This window comes from Saccopteryx bilineata, chromosome 1 (assembly GCF_036850765.1).
Source record: "Saccopteryx bilineata isolate mSacBil1 chromosome 1, mSacBil1_pri_phased_curated, whole genome shotgun sequence".
NCBI lineage: Eukaryota > Metazoa > Chordata > Mammalia > Chiroptera > Emballonuridae > Saccopteryx > Saccopteryx bilineata.
In genome coordinates, this window is record NC_089490.1 from 85,505,398 (window position 1) to 85,529,556 (window position 24,159).

The 24,159-nt window shown below is 50.5% G+C and overlaps 2 protein-coding genes across 8 annotated transcripts; one reads left to right on the forward strand and one right to left on the reverse strand.

Annotated features, from left to right (window-relative positions):
* Positions 1–3,067: 3,067 nt before the first annotated feature.
* On the forward strand, positions 3,068–23,912 carry CENPM (centromere protein M). 4 transcript variants are annotated; one of them, XM_066256662.1, is made up of 7 exons: positions 3,068–3,162; positions 13,331–13,617; positions 14,161–14,240; positions 15,006–15,098; positions 17,532–17,611; positions 18,913–19,004; positions 23,418–23,912. In XM_066256662.1, the coding sequence occupies exons 2-7, from the start codon at positions 13,561–13,563 to the stop codon at positions 23,556–23,558; spliced, it is 543 nt and encodes a 180-aa protein (XP_066112759.1). In that variant the 5' UTR covers positions 3,068–3,162; positions 13,331–13,560; the 3' UTR covers positions 23,559–23,912. The 4 variants fall into 4 exon arrangements, with proteins under 4 accessions (XP_066112759.1, XP_066112778.1, XP_066112752.1 ...); XM_066256672.1 differs by lacking the exons at positions 3,068–3,162; positions 13,331–13,617 and adding an exon at positions 13,896–14,027; XM_066256655.1 differs by lacking the exons at positions 3,068–3,162; positions 13,331–13,617 and having other exon boundaries at positions 13,884–14,240.
* On the reverse strand, positions 3,712–13,396 carry SMIM45 (small integral membrane protein 45). Of its 4 annotated transcripts, none has more exons than XM_066256700.1 (4): positions 13,316–13,396; positions 8,927–9,067; positions 7,911–8,027; positions 3,712–4,872 (listed from the first exon to the last, which is right to left on the reverse strand). In XM_066256700.1, the coding sequence occupies exon 4, from the start codon at positions 4,856–4,858 to the stop codon at positions 4,652–4,654; it is 207 nt and encodes a 68-aa protein (XP_066112797.1). In that variant the 5' UTR covers positions 4,859–4,872; positions 7,911–8,027; positions 8,927–9,067; positions 13,316–13,396; the 3' UTR covers positions 3,712–4,651. The 4 variants fall into 4 exon arrangements, with proteins under 4 accessions (XP_066112797.1, XP_066112805.1, XP_066112790.1 ...); XM_066256708.1 differs by lacking the exon at positions 13,316–13,396 and adding an exon at positions 9,188–9,207; XM_066256693.1 differs by lacking the exon at positions 13,316–13,396 and having other exon boundaries at positions 3,712–4,875; positions 8,927–9,181.
* Positions 23,913–24,159: the final 247 nt, after the last annotated feature.

Here is a 24,159-nt window from a genome sequence, read left to right on the forward strand (position 1 = left end):
AAGAATGAAAAACTGAGCGCTGGCCAGATAGAGCCGTTGGTTGGAGCGTCATCCCAATATAGAGATTGCGGGTTTGATCTGAGGTCAGGGCACATACAGGAACAGATCAATGTTTCTCCCTCCCTCTGCCCTCCCTACCCTTCCTCTCTCTTTAAAATTAATAAGTTTTTTTTAATGATACAATTTTTTTTTCAAAAAAAAAAAAACTGTGAGAGAAAGACTCCTAAGGGGGTCTGAGTGCCTGCTTCTCATCCTGAGTTCCCACTGCTCTCCTGTCTTACAGGGCCCCAACACCCCTGTCCTCAGGATAACGCCCCCTTCTTACCCAAGCCAGTCGAGCTGGGGTGTATGTCCCTTGCACTCATCAGTCCCAACTCATGCACATGGCTTCTGCTTAGGCTCTTCCAGTCTTGCCTCTGACCATGGCTGGGAAACAGCCTTCTGATGAACAGGGCAGCACTGAGCTTCTAGTCCTGCACTCACCCCTCTGCTCTCTTAGATTAGCACTGAGGGAAGTCCAGAGCCTCATAATGCAAGAGGTTTATTCTTTCTGGCAAGGGAGCCCAGAATACATTGGGGCTAGCAATGCAAGAGAAACTGAGGCTGTGCAGGACTAGCTACCCAGTGTGTGGTGCTATCCCCCTACTCTACTTTCTTTTTCTTTTTAAGTTGATTTTCTTTTTTTTTTTATTATTGATTTGGTAGAGAGAAACATTGACTTGTTCCACTTATTCATGTACTCATTGGTTGATTCTTATATGTGCCCAGGGATCAAACTCACAACCTTGGCATATCAGAACAAGGCTCTAACCAACTGAACTATCTGGCCAGGGCTCTTCCACCCCTCATTCTTGTGTGGGGTGATCTGAAAGGTGCTGGAAGGGTCCCACCCTCCAATGAGTCCTTAGAGTACCCACTCCCCTGCCTACCTGCCTCTGCCACACCTACCTGTCCTGGCAGCTTATACTCAGAGCCCCAGTGGACATATGCACCAAACTCTGGGGGTTCCTGTGTACCCTCACCCTATCTAGACTCCTCATCCCAAACCCAAGTGGCAGTAACCCCCAGGTGACTCTGAGTGAGTCACTTTTCTCTGAGCTTGTTTTCTCCTCTGTTAATAGAGTCTTCAAATACCTCTCCTGCCTGACCTGTGGTGGCGCAGTGGATAAAGTGTCGACCTGGGAACTCTGAGGTCGCCGGTTCAAAACCCTGGGCTTGCCTGGTCAAGGCACATATGAGAGTTGATACTTTCTGCTCCTCTCCCTTCTCTCTCTCTCTCTCTCTCTCTGTGTGTGTGTGTGTCTCTCTCTCTAAAAGAAAAACTGAATAAATTCAAATACCTCTCCTTTTTCATCCAGAATCCCTTCCCCTCCTTTAGGAAACAGTGCTACCCACACTCCCGACTCCAGTGGTGGGTACCAGAGCTGCTTGGCAATCAGGGTACCCCATGTCCTGAGTTTACAAGCCCTGGGGACCCATGAGAGGACACACCCTGAGCTTTTGCTGGAACAAGACACATGCTGTTCCCTGAAATCAAGGCACTAAGGGCTGTGTGAGCTGGGACTGTCAGGGCACCTTACCACAGAGAGGAGATAGTCCACCTGAGACTGAGCAGGACTGAGCAAGACAGAGATATGGAGAGAGGGCATGTCCTGGTGACTTTCCAGAGCCTGGGGCTCCGGCCTGAGTCCAGAACTAAATCCTTTTATTTCAGCTGTTTTCAGTTTGGTCTCTTGTATCTGCAAGAGCCTCCGGCAGTAGTGAGGAAGAGCTGCCTGGTGTGGGAGGGTGTAATACCAGTGGTCAAGGCCAGGCAGATTCACGATTAATTCAGGCAGACGGTAGAGAAACTGCAGAGCCAGAAAGCATCAGGCCATTACCCGTTTATTGGAGGCTCACATAGACAGGCAAGCGAATAAGCAAAAGAAAACCACTTTTCGCATTGGAGGGCAAAAGATCAGGAAAACTGCCCCTCACTGTGGTGGCTGAGGGAAGCAGGGAACTGCACCTCCCACAGGCGGGAGAGCGATCTGGGAGAATTGCCACCAAGGGAAAGTACCCATAGCTTTTCACAGAGACACACACGTGGCTTTCTGCCACGTGCTCACACACTAATCGTGCAAAGTGCTTGCAGCCAGGAAACCAGTGAGCAAGCCTAACACAGCTGTTTTCCCAACAGAGGGTATGTGGCAGGGGTCTCAAACTCAACTCAGCATGTGGGCTGCAGAGCAAGATCACAGCCGTTCGGCGGGCTCCACTAGGTCTACAAAAGGCAACTGTTATGCAACACTTTTCTCACTGCAGTTGAAAACAAAAAAAAATCAGTACAACAAGCACAATCGTACATGCAGTTTACTCAGTGTCACAAAATGACCAGAAACTGTAGTTCGCATCACAACTGCTGTTAACTAAGCTAATATCTAGCTAGGATGCTAGAGAAATGAAAAATACAAGTAGGCCCCTAGGCTCATTTAATTTTATCCAAAATATTTTGAACTTCGTGGATTAGTCTGCGGGCCGCACAAAATTGTTTGGCGGGCCACATGCGGCCCGCGGGCCGTGAGTTTAAGACCCCTGGTGTGTGGGAGGTCAGGGCTGTGAGGTTCAGAAGCAGCAGGGCTGGGCCAGGGAGAGGCAAGAGAGCCACCCAGTACATGGAACTAAAGAGGCACTCAGCTGTGACCCTGAGAGACCTCTCTGGCCTCATCCCTAATCCTGATCTGCAAGACAACTCCTGGATTTTCCCCAGGGAGGAAGAGCAGCACCCCCTTTGAGAGAAGGCAGCTCTGCCCTCCCTGATTCCTTAGAGGGAGCATGTGCAAAAGCAAGTCTTGATCTGCGGTCTGAAGAGCTGGTCTACTGCTCAGCCCAATGCCCTGTCACCTTATGAAAATGGAATAGTAGCTGTCTCACCTGTTCCCCCTTTCAAAGAAGTGGGCTTTTTAAATGGACATGTAGCCACCCAGGTAAAGACTACATTTCCCAGCCTCCCTTGCAGCTAGGAGTAGCCATATGACTAAGTATTGACAAGTGGGATATAAGAGGAAGTAAAAGGCACAGTCATCAGGGAGTGTCATCAAGGAAGGGGACGGCCCTTTCCACCTGGCTAGGCCTTGCTGCTCAGAATATAGAGGATCCTCCTGGGTTGGGCCAACATGCCAGGTACAGTGAAGCAGCCATAGGGGAGCAACTCGGGTCCCTGACCACTGTGTGGAACTGGCCACCAGACAAGCTCTGGATAACCTCCCCACAGAATGTACTATGGGGAGACAGACATTCTATTTGGTTTAAGACCCTGCTGTTTTGCATCTCTGTGCCTGAATTTATATTCTAACTCGTTCTCTACCCCAGGGATTCTTGTTAGCAGTTTGGGTTGTTCCGACTGGGGGGAGGGAGGCCAGTGCTACTGGGTGGAGACCCAAAGGTACTCAACATCCTACAACACACAATTTTGACCTAGCTATCCCACTATTAGGAGTATATCCTACAACACACAGGACAGCCCCCCACAACAGAGAATGATCTGGTCCAGAATGTCAACAGTGCCACTGTTGAGAAACCCTGCTCTGAACCTCTCTGAGATTTAGCATTCCCAGTCCTATCATGTGGTCTGTGCAGACCCAGCAAGATGGTAGACGACATGACCTACCTTCAGGAAAGGAGACAGTCCCACAGAGATCATCATGACATCTTTTTATTGCAATAAATTAAGATGGAAGCCCCAGAAGAAGAGAGTGAGGCAGGTTGCCAATCTGTGTCCACAAAGAGGCAACAGGGTTCCAAGGTGGGCTTGGGGGCTCGGGGGGAGGGGCTGGCACAGGGGGAGCTGAGCTTGGCCCTGAAATGCAGCCCAGGATGAGGAAGGGCAGGGGCTCCTGCCCACTGCCTTGGGGAGGGGAAGGAGTAAGGAAGTCCAGCAGAGGGAGGGGGTGGAGCTGCTGCTGGTGCCCCCAGCCCCCACTAAGCTCTGCCCACAGAGCTCACACCATCCTTACACCTCCTGCCATGCCTGGGGCCCTCACTTTCCTTTTACATGTATACACATGCATCTCCTCCTGCCTATGTGTCTGCTCCCTTTCCCCAGATTCTCTCTCTCTCTCATACACACACACCTCCATCCCCTGTGGTCTTGCTCCCTCATACCCCTTCACACGCCAATGTCAAGTCTGAGTCCAAAGGGGTGGGGCTTGTCTGGACCAGGTTGACCTCCCTTCAGATGGAGTCCTTTCCTTGGGTCAAAGTGGAAGCCTGCCACGTGAAGCTGTGGGGCAGGTGTCATTAGGCGAAGTGGGGATCTGAGTGTCCCTGGGGATTCCAAGGGGAAGTGAGAGACCTGGAGGCTCAGGAGTCCAGATGGAGGGAGGGGCAGGAGTGCTCAGCAGCACATAGGCACTGGGGGTCAGTGGGAGATGTCCCCCAGAGTTGGGGAAGGTGAGCATGGGGTGAGCAAGCCTGATGTGGAGAGCAAGCCCAGGGCCAGTGGCAGCGTCACCTTAATACACCTAGGTGCCCTATCTTTCCATAGCCAGGGTCTTCATGGAGCACCTAGGGGCTTCTACTGGGAGGGGTAGTCTGAGGCCACAGGGTATCCAGGCTGGGTGGGGGCTGGGGAGGGTGTCAGGTGCCCAACCCCCAGCCCACAGCCTTTAGCTCAGACCTCTGGGCCTCCAAAGGCCAGGTTGTCGCGGACCATCAGTGTCTTGAGGAAGTCACGGTCCACCATCGGGCGCTGCATACGCCACTTGTGTGCCTCCTGTAGGCCAGGCTCGAAGTAGTAGATGCAGGCGCCGAAGCCCACCAGGATGAGGACAGAGATGACCAGGTAGACAGGAACAAACCAGTCCAGGAAGTGCGGCATTGCAGTGGCCTTAGCTGCTGAGACACAGGTGGTGAGGGCTGGCAGAGGCGACCCTTGTCCTGTCCACCCACCCAAGGAGGTCCACAGAGGTTCACTGAGCCAGGAGGTTCAACCATCATTTTATGGATGGGAAGACTGAGGCTCAGGAGAGTGGGGGGCAGTGCCTGATCAAGACTAGACCCCCTGGCCTGACCAGGTGGCGGCGCAGTGGATAGAGCATCGGACTGGGATGTGGAGGACCCAGGTTCAAGACCCCGAGGTCGCCAGCTTGAGCATGGGTTCATCTGGTTTAAGCAAAGCTCACCAGCTTGGACCCAAGGTCGCTGGCTTGAGCAAGGGGTTATTCAGTCTGCTGAGGGCCCATGGTCAAGGCACATATGAGAAAACAATCAATGAACAATTAAGGTGTCACAATGAAAAACTAATGATTGATGCTTCTCATCTCTCTCCATTCCTGTCTGTCTGTCCCTATCTATCCCTCTCTCTGACTCTATCTCTGTAAAAAACAACAACAAAAAACGACTAGACCCCTGACCAAGCACAGAGCTGCCCCCATCACAGGGGACCGACCCACCTAGCTCCTACTCACCATTAAAGAAGGAAGCTGCTAGCTCTGGCCCAGTCAGTCCCTCTCCAGCACATGTGCCTCAGGCAAGGTGCCTAACCTCTCTGGGCCTCAGCATCCTCCCCTGTGGAAGGGGACACTAACAGAGCCTAGTGGGGATTAACTGAGGTGACTGACCCCTCAGAGCACTCAATAAAGGACAGCTTAGATCAGGGGTCCCCAAACTACAGCCCGCGGGCCACATGCGGCCCCCTGAGGCCATTTATCCGGCCCCCGCCGCACTTCCGGAAGGGGCACCTCTTTCATTGGTGGTCAGTGAGAGGAGCATAGTTCCCATTGAAATACTGGTCAGTTTGTTGATTTAAATTTACTTGTTCTTTATTTTAAATGTTATATTTGTTCCCATTTTGTTTTTTTACTTTAAAATAAGATATGTGCAGTGTGCATAGGGATTTGTTCATAGTTTTTTTTTATAGTCCGGCCCTCCAATGGTCTGAGGGACAGTGAACTGGCCCCCTGTGTAAAAAGTTTGGGGACCCCTGGCTTAGATGATACCTCCTCTGAGCTGCCCCAACTGCACAGTAAGTTACAGAGGCTGCTGCTTGCCAGTCCCCTCACAGATGGGTAGGTCCCCCACCACCCACACATCCTTGCCAGGTGTGGCTGGTAAAAGTGTGGTAAACCAGCACCCATGCCCAGGAGACCTGGTTGAAATCAACAGGGGCCACATAGGCTCCGGAATTCAGGTCCATGCCCAATTTCATAATTATAAGAGTATGGATACAGCCCTGGCCAGTTGGCTCAGTGGTAGAGCATCGGCCTGGCGTGCGGGAGTCCCGGGTTCGATTCCCAGCCAGGGCACACAGGAGAAGCGCCCATCTGCTTCTCCACCCCTCCCCCTCTCTTTCCTCTCTGTTTCTCTCTTCCCCTCCCACAGCTAAGGCTCCATTGGAGCAGCGTTTGCCTGGGCGCTGAGGATGGCTCTGTGGCCTCTGCCTCAGGCACTAGAATGGCTCTGATTGCGGCAGAGCAATGCCCCAAGATGGGCATAGCATCGCCCCCTGGTGGGCATGCCAGGTGGATCCCGGTCTGGCGCATGCAGGAGTCTGTCTGACTGCATCCCTGTTTCCAACTTCAGAGAAATACAAAAAAAAAAAAAAAAAGAGTATGGATACAGGTGCCAGGTCAAAAAACTTGGGCCTTGGTTTCCTCCTCTATAAAATGGGAACAAAAATAGTATCAAAGGCCATAAGGTTATTGTGACCTTTAAATGAATTAATTTACATGAAATGCTCAGAACCAGTGCCTGGCACATAATAAGTGCTATATAGTCGTTTGTTCTTATTCTCTGAGCCTCAGTTTCCTTATCTGTAAAATAGGGATCAAAGTAGGACTGACTTCTTTTTTTTTTTTTTAATTCTTTTTTTTAAACTTTTTTTCATTTTTTCATTTTTATTTTATTTATTCATCTTTAGAGAGGAGAGAGAGAGAGGGAGAGAGAGAGACAGAGAAAGAGAGAGAGGAGAGAGAGACAGAGAGAGAGGAGGGGGGAGGAGCTGGAAGCATCAACTCCCATATGTGCCTTGACCAGGCAAGCCCAGGGTTTCGAACCGGCGACCTCAGCATTTCCAGGTCGACGCTTTATCCACTGTGCCACCACAGGAGGACTGACTTCTTAAAGTCATTGTGAAAATTTAACAAGACAGTGCCTAAAGAGCACTTAGCACCATGCTGCCTGGCACAGGGTCAGCTCTCAAGGACTACTGGCTATTGCTATTTCCAGTGAACTGATTGCAAGAAAGCAGGAAAGTGGGAAGTAGTAGGTGTAAGGTGCTTGTCAAATGTTACTTACACCAGACTCCCTAGAATGGCCCAGAAGTGCTCACATCTGCTCCCAGCCAACCTCCCCTCCCTTACCTCCCACCCTACATGCCATTCTATGGGATCTCCGTGCACCTCTGTGTTACACAATCCCCATCTTTACTAAAATATGCTTTCATTTTCCTTAGAATGTCCTTTGCATTCGTGTTCACATGGCAAACTCCTATTCATACTTCAAAAGCCAGATCAGGCCTGACCTGTGGTAGCACAGTGGGTAAAGCATCAACCTGGAATGCTGAGGCCACTGGTTCAAAGCCCTGGGCTTGCCTAGTCAAGGCACATATGGGAGTTGATGCTTCCTGCTCCTTCCCCGCCCTTCTCTCTTTTTCTCTCTCACTCTCTCTCTCCTCTCTAAAATGAATCAATAAAAAAATATTTTTTTAAAAAAGCCAGATCACAGATCATCTCCTCCAGAAATGGGATAAAGCAGGATCCATTTAACACACCCTCCAACCCTTCCTGGTTAGGGTGAAGAGCCCCCCACCCCCTGCCTGCTGGTAAGGGAGAGAACTATTGGACAGGATTCATAAACCTTACAACAGGCCTATGGGGTAGGTGTGGCTGTCCACATTTGACAGAAACTGAGGCCCAGACAGGTTCACTCACTTGCTCTGAGTTACTCAACTGGGAAGTGACACAGCTGGTCCTCAAACTGCAGTGATGGCCCAAGGTTTGAGTCCTTCTGGGTGGAAAAGCCACATGAACAGAGGCCCACCTTGGCTTCTGGGGAGGAAAGAGAGAAGCCAGCTGGAATAACCTCCAGGATAGGCTGAAGAGAAGCCCCAGCTTCTGGGACCTCTGTCTCCAAACTCTTGTCCCTCTACTTCCAGGTTTGTGAGGTGGGCTGTGACCCAGGGGAGGGAGAGATGCCGTAGGCAAGACCTACATCCATCTGGAGCCCCTCTCCTACTCCCTAGCGTCCCCACTGGCTGTTTTGAAGCACAGATATGTCTCAAGGTGCCCTACCATGGAGGAATCAAATAAAGAGTGTTCTAATGGCACAAAGTCAGGCTACCACAATGCCCTCCTTCCTGTCTGCCTTTCTGGAGAACCAAAAACAGATGTCAGAATTGCCTGGTGCTGCCCGAGTTGGGGAGAAGCAGAGAACAGGGTCCCCAAGCAGAAAAGCTGCTCCAAACTGCCTGACTAAAGCTAGGGTGATTCGTGCCTTCTCCCCTGGCCCCAGCTAGGACCCCAATCTCCTTTTAGCTTAAACACGAGAAGGGGGTACTTGGGCAGGGCAGAAGTCATTTCAGCATGAAGCAGAGTTCAGGGTCCGCAACCCTGCCAACCCTATGAACAAAAGCCCAAGCATTCAGGGGCAGACTGAGGATCCCCAGCCCTTTGCCTGGCTTCCTGGTGGACTGGCTTAATTGAAGCAAATACTCACCAGGCCTTCTTTGTGACCTTGGGCCACTCCTCACCCTTTATGGATCTCAAGATTCCCCATGCAGTGACGGGGTGGGCGTGGGGGGTTACCAGATGATCTACAAGGAATTTCCCAGTCCCATTCCAGCCAAGGTCCTGTTCAGGACAGTGTGAGGGTTGCAGAGCCCCTCCCCCTGCCTCCCAAGCCATTGGCACCACTCGGCTCCCCACCCATCGCATGCCCACAGACCCACCTTACACAGCAGATGACTGTTCCTGGGACTCTGCACTGAGCACTGCCTCAGCCTGAGCAGCTCAGCGGCTCAGCATTGACCCGTGGACTTAGTCACAGCTACTATCCCCACAGACAGTGCCATCAACGGTTGTCCTGGGTGCTGGAGGCAGAGAAAAGGCGAGGCTAAGGCCCTCCACGGGAGACAGAGCTTCTCAGGCCCAGGGTTTCTGGCTGGGCAAAAAGGGGACAACAGTCCTGGACTGGTTCAGCACCCTTGTACCTCTCCCTGCCCATCGGAGACCCTTCCCTCTGCCTCCCAATTCTCAGGATGGCAGGAGGCGGGACTTGCCTCAGCCAATCAGCAGCCTGGCAGAATAAGGGCTTTATCCTCCGTTGCTCTGGCAACCAGCTTTTTCTTCTGGATCCCTGGCACTGTGCACGTGGTACAGAGATGACAGGCAGGGAGGGTTTGGAAGAATCCAGAGAGGAGTGGAAGCTACAGCAAGCCACAGGGTCCTGCAGTTAGAGGGCTTAGAGAGGAGGGAACCCCAATGGAGATAACTGGGAGGGTTTGGAGGCTTGCCATTTGACAAGAGGGAGATATAGGGGTCCCTGGCAAGTGGGTGGGGACACAGCAGTTACCAGTAGAGCCAATGAGGGTCTTATGTTATAGAGGGAAGGGCTAAGATTGAGACTGAGAGTCTGGGCGCATTGCCATGTGCTGGACACTGCTTTCAGTGCTTTGTGTTAACTCATTTATTCATCACTCAAGATCACATGGCAAGAAAGTCACAACACCTAGGTCTGAGCCCTGGTCTGGCTCTCATACCAGGGCTGCTCCTCCCAGTTCTACCTCACCAGCTCTCCAGACTCCCTGGCTGGGATGTGGCCTAAGATAGTTGTGGGTCCCAAGCACTGAGCACCCCTATGTGCCCAGCATGCTCCCTCCATATTTGGTCCTCCAACTGGGTTGGTGGTGTGATCCCACTGCAGGATGAGAGAGCTACAGCTCTCAGATGTAAAGCTACTTGCCTTCTCCTCTTCCTAGGTCACTCAGCTTCAGTGACAAAGCTAGGGAGGGAATGGGGGTGAGTCTACCTCCCAAACCTGAGTCCTCCTTGTGTTATAGACAGAGTATCTACAAACTGTTAGGTATCCAGTGAACATTCTATAAATGGCAGTGTTTTTGTCTCAGAAGGAGAGAGCTGCCCCAGAGGCCCACAGACCAGAGAAGAGGCTCTCCCCAGGAGTTCATTACCACAAACCTGAGGACAGGCATGTGGGAAAGGCTCTGGGTGAGATAACTTCAGGACCCTGGGTCCTCCACCCATAGTCATTCTGCCACCTCTGGAACCATCCGGGCCCCTGCAAGGGTGGTGGGTGCTATCCAGCATGTGTGGGGCAAGGAGAGTGAGCTGGACTTCACAGAGGGATTCTCATTGAGATGTAAGGAAAATACAAATTTTAATTGATTAATTTTGGCTCTGGCTTGTTGGCTCAGTGGTAGCGCATCAGCCCGGAGTATAGATGTCCTGGGTTCAATTCCTGATCAGGGCAGAGAGGAGAAGCAACCATCAGCTTCTCCACCCTGCCCCCTCCTTTTTCTCTCTTCCTCTCCTGCAGCTATGGCTTGACTGGTTCGAGCACATCAGCCCCAAGCACTGAAGATGGCTCGGTGGAGCCTCTGCCTCAGGCACTAAAAATAGTTTGGTTGCAAGCATGGCCCCAGATGGGCAGAGCATTGGCTCCAGATAGGCAATGTCAGGTAGGTCCCAGTTGGGGCACATGCGGGAGTCTAGCTCCCCTCCTCTCACTTGAAAAAGAAGAAATAAAAAAGTGATAAATTTTTACCTCTGTATAAACCTGTGCAATCATCCACATCAATGCCTAGGATTTATTTTATTTTTTTTTATTTTTTTTTATTTTTTTTTATTTTATTTATTTATTCATTTTTAGAGAGGAGAGGGAGAGAGAGGGGGGGGAGGAGCTGGAAGCATCAACTCCCATATGTGCCTTGATCAGGCAAGCCCAGGGTTTCGAACCGGCGACCTCAGCATTTCCAGGTCGACGCTTTATCCACTGCGCCACCACAGGTCAGGCTTATTTTTTTTATTTATTTATTTTTTTTTTTTTTTTACAGAGGCAGAGATAGACAGGGACAGACAGACAGGAACGGAGAGAGATGAGAAGCATCAATCATCAGTTTCTCGTTGCGCATTGCGACTTCTTAGTTGTTCATTGATTGCTTTCTCACATGTGCCCTGACCGTGGGCCTTCAGCAGACCGAGTAACCCCCTGCTGGAGTCAGGGACCTTGGGTCCAAGCTGGTGAGCTCTTTGCTTAAGCCAGATGAGCCCGCGCTCAAGCTGGCGACCTCGGGGTCTCGAACCTGGGTCCTTCCGCATCCCAGTCCGACGCTCTATCCACTGCGCCACCACCTGGTCAGGCCAATGCCTAGGATATTTTGTCCCCCTGAACAGTTCTCTCCTGCCTTTGCCAGTCAACACTCACCCACCAAAGACACTTAATGATCTGATTTTTATCACCATAGGTTAGTTTTGCTTGTATTTGTATTTCATATCAATGGAATCACACAGTATACACTGTTTTGTGTCTGACTTATCACTCAGCACAATGCTTTTGCCATTCATTGGTGTTGCATGTGTCAGTGTGCCAAAACTTGTTTATCTTTTCACTACTGAAGGATATTTGGGTTGTTTCCAGTGTTGGGCTATTGTGAGTAAAGCTTTCAAAGTGCTTTTTCAGTGTGGAGTCAGAGAGCAGAGAGAGAAGGGGGGGAAGGATGACAAAGGGTCACGGAGACATGCTAGAAGGGGATGGGTTTGTTCATCATCCTGATTGTGGTGGTGGCTTTCTACGTATACACATATGTCATAACATAATGAAATTGAATACTCTAAATATGTGTACCTTATTATATGTCAACTATACTTTAATAAATCTATAATGCCTGACCAGGCGGGGGTGCAGTGGATATAATGTCAGCCTGAGATTTAGAGGACCCAGGTTCGAAAGCCTGAAGCTGCGGGCTTGAGCATAGGCTCATCAGACTTGAGTGTAGGCTCACCGACTTGAGTGTGGGATCATAGATATGACCCCATGGTCGTTGGCTTGAGCCCAAAGGTCACTGCCTTGAAGCCAAGGTCACTGCTTTGAGTCCAAGGTTGCTGGCTTCAGCAAGCAGTCACTGGCTCACCTGGAGCACCCCCCATCAAGGCACATATGAGAAGCAATCAATGAACAATTAAGGTGCTACAACTATGAGTTGATGCTTCTCATCTCTCTCCCTTCCTGTCTGTCTCTCTTGCAGGCAGGCAGGCAGGCAGGAAGGAAGGAAGGAAGGAAAGGTGCTCCTGATCAGGTGACATTGGAACAGAAACATAAGGAAACAAGCCATGTGACTATTTAGGAGAAGAGCATTTCAGCTTGAGGGAACCACAGGAGCAAAAGTTCTGAGGTAGGAGGATACTTAGAATATTTGAGGAACAGCCTAATGGCCCATGTGGCTAGAGGGGATGTGGGAAAGAGAGGAGCAGAAGATGAAGTCAGGGAGATTGCTGGAGGCCAGAACATGTGGAGCCTCAAAGGCCATGTGAAGCTCTTGTGATGTACTTTGAGATGGGACCTACTGTTGGGTTTTGATCAGAGATGTGACCTGTTCTCATTTCTCTGTTAAAAGGATGACTCTGATTGCTGTGTGGAGCACAGCCTGTAGCCCTATGGACCAGGGTGCAAACAGGGAGCCAGTGAGAAGGCTGTTATAATAGTCCTGGTGGGAGATAGCAGTGGCTTTTCCTGCTGGTACTGAAGGTAGCAGTGGAGGCAGCCGGTTTTTTTTTTTTTATTTTTTTTTATTTTTTATTTTTTTTTTTACAGAGGCAGAGATAGACAGGGACAGACAGACAGGAACGGAGAGAGATGAGAAGCATCAATCATCAGTTTCTCGTTGTGCGCGTTGTGACTTCTTAGTTGTTCATTGATTGCTTTCTCACATGTGCCTTGACCGTGGGCCTTCAGCAGACCGAGTAACCCCCTGCTGGAGCCAGCGACCTTGGGTCCAAGCTGGTGAGCTCTTTGCTCAAGCCAGATGAGCCCGCGCTCAAGCTGGCGACCTCGGGGTCTCGAACCTGGGTCCTTCTGCATCCCAGTCCGACGCTCTATCCACTGCGCCACCACCTGGTCAGGCGAGGCAGCCGGTTTTAAGATTAGAACCCACAGGCTTGCCTAAGGACTGGTTGTGAGTTGAGAAGAAGAGGAGTCAAGAATGACCCCAATGTTTTGGTCTGAGCAGCTGCAAGGTTGGAGTCGACTGAGACAGGGAAATCGGCGGAGGGGTATAGCAAATGAGCGTGAATAAACTAAAATGAACGAATAAATAACTGTATACCTTTTTTTCTCCGAGGCGTGAAACTGAAGGCCTGTCCCATGGTCAGCACCTTCAGAGACTGGGATCAGCACTGAACACACCCTCAGAAAAGCAGGCAGCGTTTCCTTTAAGAGGGCTCCGCCCCGCTCCACGAAACCCCGCCCAGGGAAGGTCACGTGCCCCTCGGGAAACCGTAGGGATGGGCCGCATTACGGTTTGAAAGTGGGGCGCGCACAGCTCGAGCGGCGGGTCGGCTTGCGACTGGGATGTCGGTGTTGCGGCCGCACGACCAGCTGCCTGGCCTAAACGCGGCCACCATCTTGGTAGGCGTCAGCAGCCCTGCTTCCCCCGCCGGCCTTTTTCCTCCTTGGCTGTGTGCTTCAGCTGGCGAGTTCTCTGCGCTCTGTGGGGTGCTGGAATGCGCTATTTCAGCAAGGAAGTGGTGGGCGGGATAGCCACATTTTGAGCCAATCGGAGTAGCCGCTCTCTGAGGCTGAAGGACGTCCCCACCAATAGGTCCACGACGGGCTCTTGCCCAGTTTCTGATTGGTTTCTGGCTAAGGTGTGGGTTCCTCGCCGGGCGGGGACTTGGATTTCCCGAGTGGCAATCAGACTTTTGGTAATGGCCCGGCAGTCCGAGGGAAGGCTCGGAGGGTAATCAGTGTTGTGCGTACAGGACTGGAGCTGGTGCAACCTCAGGCGCTCACCCAGTGTCTGGTGGAGTCCTTTTTCGGTAAATGGTGCCCTGCGCGCTGGAGCCAGAATCCTGGGAGTCGCAGTCGCCTTCTGTCGGTGCCCGATCCCAATACCCTTCGGAGGGACTGCTGTGCCCAGGTATTAATCAGCCGCCTTCTTTCTCTGGGCAGCTGGTAGGCACGGAGGATGCTCTTCTTCAGCAGCTGGCCGGTTCGATGCTCAAGGAGGACTGCGCCTCGAAGTTGAAGGTGTAAGTAGCCGACTGGGGGTGTCTGATAGTTGGGCTGCGGTCTGAACTGTCGCCTGGGCGTGAGGGAGAGCGGAAGAGCCGCCCTACGTGAAGAGATGTTTAGAAACATGCTCTAATATTAATTAATAGTAGCAATTTCCAGGTAACTAGGCTTTTAGAAGTCTGTGTGACTTTTTTTTAACTTTTGTGAGTTTTTTGTACTTGTTAGTGTTTAGTGAATTGTAAAGTGAGGTGTAGGAGGAGACGGGTAATAGGAATATGTGGAAATGGCAGAAGTAAGAGGGTTCAAGAAAACCTTTAGGACATCCAGAGACCAGGTCTAGGCGAGAATGAGGAGGGTGATTTGTCCAAAGTCACACAGCTGGAAATTGGCAGAACTGGGATTTGAGCCTGCTTCTGTCACACTCCAAAGGAGTTCATTCTTAACCCCTAAACTTCACAGTTCAACACCCCATCTTCTGAGCCCGGTCTCCCTTCCAGCATGCATGTAGCTTGCCATCCCCGTGCCATCTTCTATCCAAAACTCTCTCTGGCCAAGGCCTTTACTAAACAGAGCTGCTCTCTGGCAGAGGGGTCAGAAGAAAGTAATCTGAATAGGACCGGCTCCACCCTGCCCCTATGTTCTCCTGAGGAGTCTTGCCCACAGGGGCATCAGGTGAATAGGTGATGTGCCTTTGACAGCCTCTTCTTCTATGAAGGACAGCATGTGAATGTCACGGGATGTAGGTACATGTATCTTTAGTCATGCAATTGCTTGTTTTTCAGCCACTTGGCACAGTCCCTCCCTCTTCCTTCCAATGTGAATCGTCCCCGAATTGACCTGATTGTGTTCGTGGTCAACCTTCACAGCAAATACAGGTAAGAGCCAGAGGATGGGTCTGTCCCAGTGCAGGTGGACCTGGCTTTGGGGTGTGCTGGGACGGTGGGAGAGGCCTCCTGGATGGGAGCCAGTGACTTGTACAAGATGTTTAAAAGACACTGATAAATCCTCGCAGTGTCATCTGTCATTTAGCTAATGATCTCTGAGGTCTCCTCTGTGTCCCAGAGAGCAGGGACAGAGATGAATGAAGCAGACCCCCCTGTCTTGAACATGCTCCTGGTCCATTGTGGGAGGAGGCTAGAATTTCAAACACATGAGAGTCCAAACAAGACATCTGACTCTCGGGACTTAAGGTGGACTTTCTGGTGGAGGTGACACCTAGATTGACACCTGAAAAATGGAAGGAATTAGCCAGGTAAGGATGGGAGCGAGCACAGTGTTCCAGGTGAAGAGTTCATATAAGTATAGTGTGTTTATTTATTTAAAAACAAAACAAAACTTTTTAAATCTTATTTAATGATTTGAGAGAGAGAGAGAAACAGGAACATCAATCTGTTCCTGTATGTGCCTGGACTGGGGATCAAACTGGCAACCTCTGTGCTTCAGGATGAAGTTCCAACCAGCCAAGCCATCTTGTCAGAGCAATATAGTGTGTTTAGAGGACTGTTAAGGCCTGTACAAGGTCAGGAGCCCAGTCTAGTGTGGGCCATGGTAGTGGCAGCATGAGAGACCCGGCCTGGCCTCCCTGTGGTGCTGGCAGTCTTAAAGACAGTATTACAGCCTGCTTGAGGACTGCAGAAAGGAAGGTCTGCCCTGTCCCTCCTGGGAGACAGCTGACTGAGGTGAGGAAGGGCCCAGGGCCCAGGACTGAAACCAGTGTAGACCCCTGGTCATATGGTAGGGTTAAGGGGAGGCTCTGGTGAAAACACCTGGGATCCCAGGGGCATAGAGACACCAGATACCTGTAGCATCAGGATTAAGTTCAGACTTGCCACTTGACCAGTTGGAACTAGTCATCAGTGCCCTGTACCCATGGTGGGACTGAGCAAGTGTGAGATTTGCCATGGTTGTCTGAGGGTCTGGGCTCATTAGGCCTATTCCTCTTTGGGTGAAGCCTCTCTATTCTCCAAAAGTGACACTGACTGACCTTCAGAGACATCCTACTCTATAGCTGCACTTAAGGGCAGGAACATCCTTGCTGTCGACCTTGTTTGTGCAGGTTGAAACCTTGGCTGGGCCACCTGATGGCTATTTGGCCAGGAGACAATAGATTACTTCATCACTGACTCCCTGAATAGTAGTGAAGGAAAGGTTTAGCCAGAAAGTCAAAATGCCCTTGTTTTAAATCCTGTAACCTTGTTGGAAGGCAACTTGGCAATACCTATATATAAATACATCTTAAAAAGACATCCTGCCTGACCAGGCGGTGGCGCAGTGGATAGAGCGTCGGACTGGGATGCCAAAGACCCAGGTTTGAGACCCCAAGGTCACCAGCTTGAGCGCGGGCTCATCTGGCTTGAGCAAAGCTCACCAGCTTGGACTCAAGGTTGCTGGCTCGAGCAAGGGGTTACTCGGTCTGCTGAAGGCCCGTGGTCAAGGCACATATGAGAAAGCAATCAATGAACAACTAAGGTGTCGCAATGCGCAACGAAAAACTAATGATTGATGCTTCTCATCTCTCCGTTCCTGTCTGTCTGTCCCTGTCTAACTCTCTCTCTAAAAAAAAAAAAAAAAAAAGACATCCTGTGACCCAGCCATTCTAATGTGTTAACAGGCGTATTTGCTTGGATGTGTAAGGATACGTAAACGAATGTTCATGTAGCATCTTTGTACTGAGGAAGAAGTGGAGACCACGTGAATGTTTATCACTGGGAAAACAGTGTGGTGCTATAGTAATCCCAAAGAATGAGCCAGATACAATGAACCCAACTAAACCCAGCTAGATGCTTATACCTATCACTGTCTGTTATTTGCATGTGAAAAAAATTCTAGGCCTGGTCTGTGGTGGCACAGTGGCTAAAGTGTTAACCTGGAATGCTGAGGTCACTGGTTCAAGACCTGGGCTTGCCTGGTCAAGGCACATGTGAGAGTTGATGCTTCCTGCTCGTCCCTGTCCTCCCTCTCTCTCTCTCCTTTCTAAAAATGAATAAATAAACTCCTTAAAGAAATACACTCTAAATTGTTGGCAAGCAGTTACCTCTCAGGAGTTGGGGCCAAAGGGTGCTGCTGGAGAGGGGGACTTATTTTCACTTATACATCCCTGTTTACTGTTTCATTATTTTATAGGCTGAATCACTTGTAATTAAAAGTAAAATAAAAAAATTAAAGGACAAAGTATTCTTCTGGGGCAGTTTCCTGTCACCCTCCTCTCATTCTCTGGCCTCTGTGGGATGAGGAGCAGGGTCTTCTGTCTTCTCTGTTGTAAGCTTTGTCCTCTGGTTTGTTTTCTCACCCTGGTCTGGCTGCCCCAGCCTTCAGAATGTGGAGGAGTCCCTGCACCATGTGGACGCCACCTTCTTCCTGGGGAAGGTTGGCTTCCTTGCCACAGGCGGTAAGTACTTCACTGGCCTGAGCTGCCCACCCCACACCGAGGGCTGCCCTCCCCACACCAAGGGCACTTGCATCCCAGTAGACTCCTTGCTGAGGTTGTCTGGGTGATGGGAAGAATGCGGGCTTTCGAATCTGACCTGTTGTCTTTCTAAAAGCATTTCTGAGCTGGTTATTCCACTGAGTTAATTCACTGAGATCATTGCTTAAAGCTGCCGAGTGGTTTCAGAGTAAAACCAAACTCCCGTAATGGCATACACAGTGTGATTTGCAGCTTGGCCTCTGCCTCCCTATCTGGTCTCACCTCCAAATCCTCTCCCATTCTTTGGATCACCTACTACTTCTCTGAACAAGTCCTGCTAGCTCTGTGACTTGACATTATTAACAGTGGATATAATGATAACTAACCTTCACTGAGCACTCACTGTGTGCCAGACACTGTTCTGAGAGCCTTGTTTCTTATGTCACAAATCTTCACAGCTAGCAGCCCTCTGAGGTAGGTGTTAGCTCTCTTTTATAGCAGAGGAAATGAGTCATGAGCTTAAATAACTCACCCAAGGCCTCAGAACTAAAACGGGGTAGAGCTGAGATTCATCCCTAGCTAGTCATATCCCTGAGCCATGTGGCCTCTCTCAGATACTCTCTTCCTCTTCTGGATAGCTAGCCTTTCTTTTCTGCATCCTGGTGGAATCCTCACTGACCAACCCTGAAATCTGAGCCCTTAGGGTACCCATTCTACACTGATGATATGTCTGATCTGCCTGCCCCCCAAGCTGAACTGTCAGCTCCTTTTGAAGAGAGCCTAGCACAGATTTATTCTCAAAAAGCATCGGTGAATAAATGAATGTCCTTTTATATATCAATTCACTGAGTCTGTATAGTAACTCAGTGGGACAGGGGCTGTTACTATGCTCATTTCATAGATGAGGATGCCATGTTTTCTTTTTTAATTTTCTTAATGTTTTATTGATTTTAGAGAGAGAGGAAGGGAGAGAGAAAGAGACAGGAATACCAGTCTGTTCCTGTATGTGCCCGGGGATCTAACTGGCAAGGCTCTAACCACCCTAGCTATCCAGCCAGGGCTGACACCATGTTTTTATAGAATACGGTCTCAAAGCCCTTTCAGCCTTATTTTCTAATTTGATGATCTTGACAGCCCAGAGAAGGTGGAACAGGATTGCCACCCTCAGACTAGTCAGAAACTGAAGCCCAGGGAGAGGGAAGTGAACCGCTTTGCCCAGTGCTTCCTAGGTTGCAGCCTGGAAGGTGGAGATGACAGCCGTAGCACTCACGGTTTCCTTGCAGCTGGGCAGGAGAGTCACTGCAGCATCCACCGGAACACTGTGCTGAAGCTAGCCCAAGCCTACCGGAGTCCCCTGCTCTTCTGTGACCTAGAGGTGAGGCCTGATCGCACAGGTGGGGGAAAGGGCATTCAGCACGCAGTGGCGTCATCGGGACTGCTTCTTGGAGGATCCCTGGGTACTGAGGCGTCCTGATGTGGAGACATGGAACTGGTTTGAATCTTGGCTTGTCCACTCACTGGCTGTGATTTGGGTGGGTCACCCAAAGCCTTGGAACACAAATGTGAAATGAAATGATGACATATATATTCATCTTAAGTGCTTCTTATATGCCAGCAGCTATCACTTGATACCTTGCTTTTCCTTTTGTTTTATTTTCTCTACTCATAACCAAGTCTTCTGTGTGTGGGGGTCCATGTTAATATCTCACTCTCCTACTAGGGGTTGGTGCTGTGAGGCCAGGCATCTTGTCTGTCACAGTAACCGATGCATCCTCACGTCCTCCCAGCACTCAGAAAGTCTGATGTCCCTCTCACCTCTGATGACAGACTTGTCCAGTCCCAGCTCCCGGGCAGGGCATCCAGCAGGGGTTAGGAACTGTGGGTAGGTGTGTTTATGTTGGATGGATATATATGATACTGGTTCTGCCCTGACTCACTTCTGTTGATGTTTCTGTCAAAGTGAGCCCTTCTTGTCGGAGGTACCAGGCAGGTTTCTGGTTTGGTCTTCAGCCTCTCCTTATGCAGTATGAATCCTAATGACTTTTTGCTAAAAGTTCCTGAGCAGGAGTTGATGCAGCTCCTTCTAGGAGGTCTACTGAGGGCTCCAAGGCCTAGGCTGCCCCACTATGTGGGATTTGCTCAGATGGTTTGGGGGTCTGTATATTGGCTTTGAGATTCAGAAGACTTGTGTTTCTGGTCTGGTCTGTTTCTTGTACCCGTTCCTAAAGGTAGTGATATAACACAGAGACTGAGTCAGTATGCAGTCCTTCATCACCATTTCGATCAGGGGGTTTTATTCTGGCATCTGTGGACCCCTCTGATCTGAGAATAGAATTCAGGAGATCTGTGAACTTGGGCAAGGAAAAAAATTACTTCTTTTATTTTATTAACCTCTAAGTGAAATATAGCATTTTGAATGCAAGCAAGAGATGTCAATAGTATTTGCAGAATCTGTGACTTTGTCAGTAGAAACGGCAGATGCACATGAGTGCCGGCTAACCTTGTGGAGCATGGTGCAGTTCTATGTTTGGCCAGTAGGTAGCAGGTGATACCAGATCCTGGCTTACCCTGGAGCTTGAGAACTCCAGAAAAGGTCTGTGGCTCCCTGTCTATCCCCAGCCAGCAGCAAGCCTGCTGACAGCCTAGACCTGGCATCCCTCAGAGTAAGCACACAGTGTCTGGACAGTTATCACCCCTCATACCTGTGTTGTCCTTCTCAGGGCATACTGCTCCTCATAAATTTGCGCCATGCCATATTTTGAGGCCTTTTCATGGCAAGAACTATCACCCCATTTTACATTGAGGAAGCCCACTCAGTGAAGTATGGGATTCGCCCAGTGAAATTATTTCCTAGCTCTGCCGATCATGCCCTGTACTGGTCCCTAAGAACACAATGAGTCAGATATTGGCCCTACCCTCAGAATCTAATGAGATGATTGACGTGTGACATGCAACAGAGAAGAATTTGCAGAGCTTTGGAAGCCTGGCAGTGGGACTAAGTCACCCCTTCCTGTGGGTGACAGAGGCAGTTGGGATGTGTCAGACTTGGGTTTGGGGGCCACGTCCTCTGGAGCGTGGTGGGTGGATGGGAGAAAGCCAGGCCAGAGGCAGAAGGCAGGCCGTGGAGCCTGAGGGTGATCACACATGGAGGTGTAAGTCGGAGGCAGAGGCTTCAGAGCTGAGAGTGAAGGGATTTATTCAACAAATACTTCTTACATGTCTATAGTGTCTATAGTCTGTCGAGCACTCTTCTAGGCACTAGGGATGCACCATAGAACAAAACAATTAAAAATCCCAGCCTGACCAGGTGGTGGCGCAGTGGATAGAGCGTCGGACTGGGATGTGGAGGACCCAGGTTCAAGTTCCCGAGGTTGCCAGCTTGAGCGTGGGCTCAACTGGTTTGAGCAAGGCTCACCAGCTTGAGCCCAAGGTCGCTGGCTCAAGCAAGGGGTCACTCGCTTTGCTGTAGCCCCCCAGTCAAGGCACATATAAGAAATCAATCAATGAACAACTAAGGAACCGCAATGAAGAATTGATGCTTCTCATCTCTCTCTCTCCCTTCCTGTCTGTCTGTCCTTATCTGTCCCTCTCTCTGACTCTCTCTGTCTCTGCCACAAAAAATACCACAAAAAACCCAGCTCTATTCTAGTGGAAGGAGCAGGCGTAGAATGCATAATGTGTTAGAAAATGGAGGTTGACATGTCAGGTGTTGGTGAAGCAGTAAGATTTAGATAAGGTGACAGAGGAGGGAGTTTACTAAATATGTGACCTTTAAGTAAAAACAAAAGATGCTTGACCAGTGGTGGCACAATAGCTAGAGCATCAACCTGAACACTGAGTTCCCCAGTTTGAAACCCCAAGGTTGTTGGCTTGAGCACAGGCTCAAAGCCCAAGGTTGCCAAATTGAGCCCAAGGTCTCTGGCTCAGCTGGAGCCCCTCAGTCAGGGCACATGAGAAGCCATCAACAAACAACTAAAGTGACCCAACTATTAGTTGGTGCTTCTCATCTCTCTCTTCCCTCTCTCTCTTCTTCTCTCTCTCTCTCTCTCTCAAATTAAAAAATAAATAAACACGAAAGTAAGAAGGCAAGTTATGGAGGCTCCTGGTGGAAAAGCACACTAGGCAGGAGAAACAGCAAGTGAAAAAGCCTTGGTTTAGAACTTGCCTGGTATGTTCAAGGCCCCACAGGGAGGTGTGGGCAGCCAGGGCAGAGCACAGTGGCAGAGTAGTGAGAGATGAGGCAGATTGACAGTGTGGCCAGATCAGTAGGGTCTTGTGGGTTATAGTAAAGGCAATGGCTTTTACTTCAAGTAAAACTGGAGCCACTGCAGGGTGTGGGTCTAGGGAGGGATATGGCCTGACCTGGGTTTTTAAATGGATCTCTGCAGCTATTAGGAGGGGAGTAGACTGGAGGGAGGCAAGGGCAGAGGTAGGGAGGCCTCCTGGGCTGTTTCTGGAAGAGTTAACTGTGGCCTGGAGTCGGTGGTACCCGGGAAAGAGGGAGATGGGATGGTCTACAATGCTGGGTGTAGGCATGTCCAGGGTGGTGCCAGTGGGCTGTGCTGATGGCCTGGATGCGAGGCACGAGAGTAGGAAGAGTCGAAGACAACTCTGGAGTTTTTGGCCTTTGGTGGGGATAGGGACGACTGGAGGAGGAGCAGGTGTGGGGATTCCCAGGGACTCTGCTTTGGACTGCTGAGATTCAGGTGTCTGTTAGAGGTCTATGCAGAAATCGAGTAGGCAGCTGATGCATGTATCTGACATTCGGAGGAAAGATTTGGAAATATAAGTTGGGATTTACATGGTTTTAGAACCACAGAACAGGATGAGGTCACCTAGGGAGTGAGGGTGGGGAGGAGAGATGCGAAGGGTAGGCACTGAGCCCCCAGAATTTAGATGTTGGACAGAGCGGGGGGAGCAGCCTATGAGGTGAGAGGAAAAGCTGATTACTGGGGTCCTGGAAGCAAGGGAGAAAAACACTCCAAGGTGGTAGGGAGGGGCTGCGGCAGATTCTACCGGAGAATCCGGTGAGAGTGAGGCCACTGCGCTGAGGACTGGGATTTTACCATTGGATTTAGATCAGAGGAGGTGACCAGTGACAAATGGTAGGCATAAGAACAGGAGGACTTGAGGATGCTTTGGTCTCTAGTTTGGGCCACTGGGTGGGCCGTGACACACCCCCTTCCCCATTTAGAGAAGGAACGGGGAAGGAGGGATTCTTCTGAAGCCAGCTGTTGGCCAGCAGAGGACATCAGACATCACTGTTTGTTCTTCAGCAAACATTTATGGAGCATCTCCTACTTGCCCAGCTCTGGCTGGTTCCAGGCCCGGGAATAGGCTGACCCCACACACAGCTCCTTGGGGTCCAGTGACCTTCAAAAGCCTTGATACAGAAGCTCCTGGTCAATGGCATCTCCCTGTCCCAGTGAGGCCCGCTCTGTCCACCCCTCCTTCCCATCCCTGTGAGTGTCAGATCCAGGTAAGGGAGCCTTTGGGGTCTCTGCCCCAGGGTAGTGATTGGGACTGGCCCCTGGTCAAGGTCCCAGCTGTGTGGTCACTAAGTATGTGTCTCTAGATAGTCCACCTGCCTTGCCAGCCCCGTTGCTGAGCTGTTGTTTCCTCTGGAACAGGGTCATTGTCTTCGGTATCCCTGGGGGTGTTGAAGGACTCGTAAGCTGAGGTGGTTGGAAACTGCTTGGGGCCGTGATGCACTGAGCTGTCCTCGCATCTGGGACCCTTCACCCCTGCATGGCTGCTCTGACTGCTGTTCTCTGTTCTTCCTCTGAAGGTGGAAAGCTTCCGAGCCACCATGGCGCAGCGCCTGGTCCGCATGCTGCTGGTCTGCGCCGGCCATGTGCCTGGCGTCTCAGCGCTGAACCTGCTGTCCCTGATGAGGAGCTCTGAGAACCCCTTCCTGGAGGACCTCTGAGGGCCAACCTCCCCACAGTATTGTCCCCAGCTCACTGTCACTTCCCCACAGGACCGGTCTTATCCCTCACTTTGATCTTGCCAAAGAACAGACTCAGAACAATTAAAAGTAGGGCCAGGGGAGGGGAGCTTGATCTCCATGAGCCCAAGCCAGTCTGACTCCATATCCCGGCCTTGCTGTCCTCAGAGAACCTTGTTATTGCCTCTTGGAGCCTCAGTTTTCCCAGGTGAAGCTGGTGCTCAGCGTCCCTTGTTGCGTTGTGAGGGCTGAAATGACGATGGGCCTGATCTAGTGTTTCTCCCCGTGCTTGCTCTTGTGCTGACATGTTTCTTAATAAACTGTGTTAATGCCTCACACAGTGCCAGGAAAGCACTCAACGAACAGTGACTGTTATTTGAAATCACACACAGCTAAGTTAAAAAAAAAAAAACGGGTGCAAATCCAGGATTCTATGTTGAATTCCTGTTTGTGAGAATTCAGCGGGAGGAGCTGGCTGCAGGGCTGGTGTCTGGGCTGGCAGTGAGAGGCTACGTGGGACTCTTGCTTTTTTTCTCCCTGGGTCTAATTAGAGCCTGGGGAAGTACAGGGGTTGGAATCCAGC

Coding starts and splice junctions, on each gene's coding strand:
- CENPM (XM_066256655.1), top strand. CDS start 14,032: ATGGTGCCCTGCGCGCTGGAGCCAGAATCCTGGGAGTCGCAGTCGCCT. Junction 14,241..15,005: donor TGCGCCTCGAAGTTGAAGGT/GTAAGTAGCCGA, acceptor CTTGTTTTTCAG/CCACTTGGCACAGTCCCTCC. Junction 19,005..23,417: donor TGCTCTTCTGTGACCTAGAG/GTGAGGCCTGAT, acceptor CTTCCTCTGAAG/GTGGAAAGCTTCCGAGCCAC.
- SMIM45 (XM_066256700.1), bottom strand. CDS start 4,858: ATGCCGCACTTCCTGGACTGGTTTGTTCCTGTCTACCTGGTCATCTCT.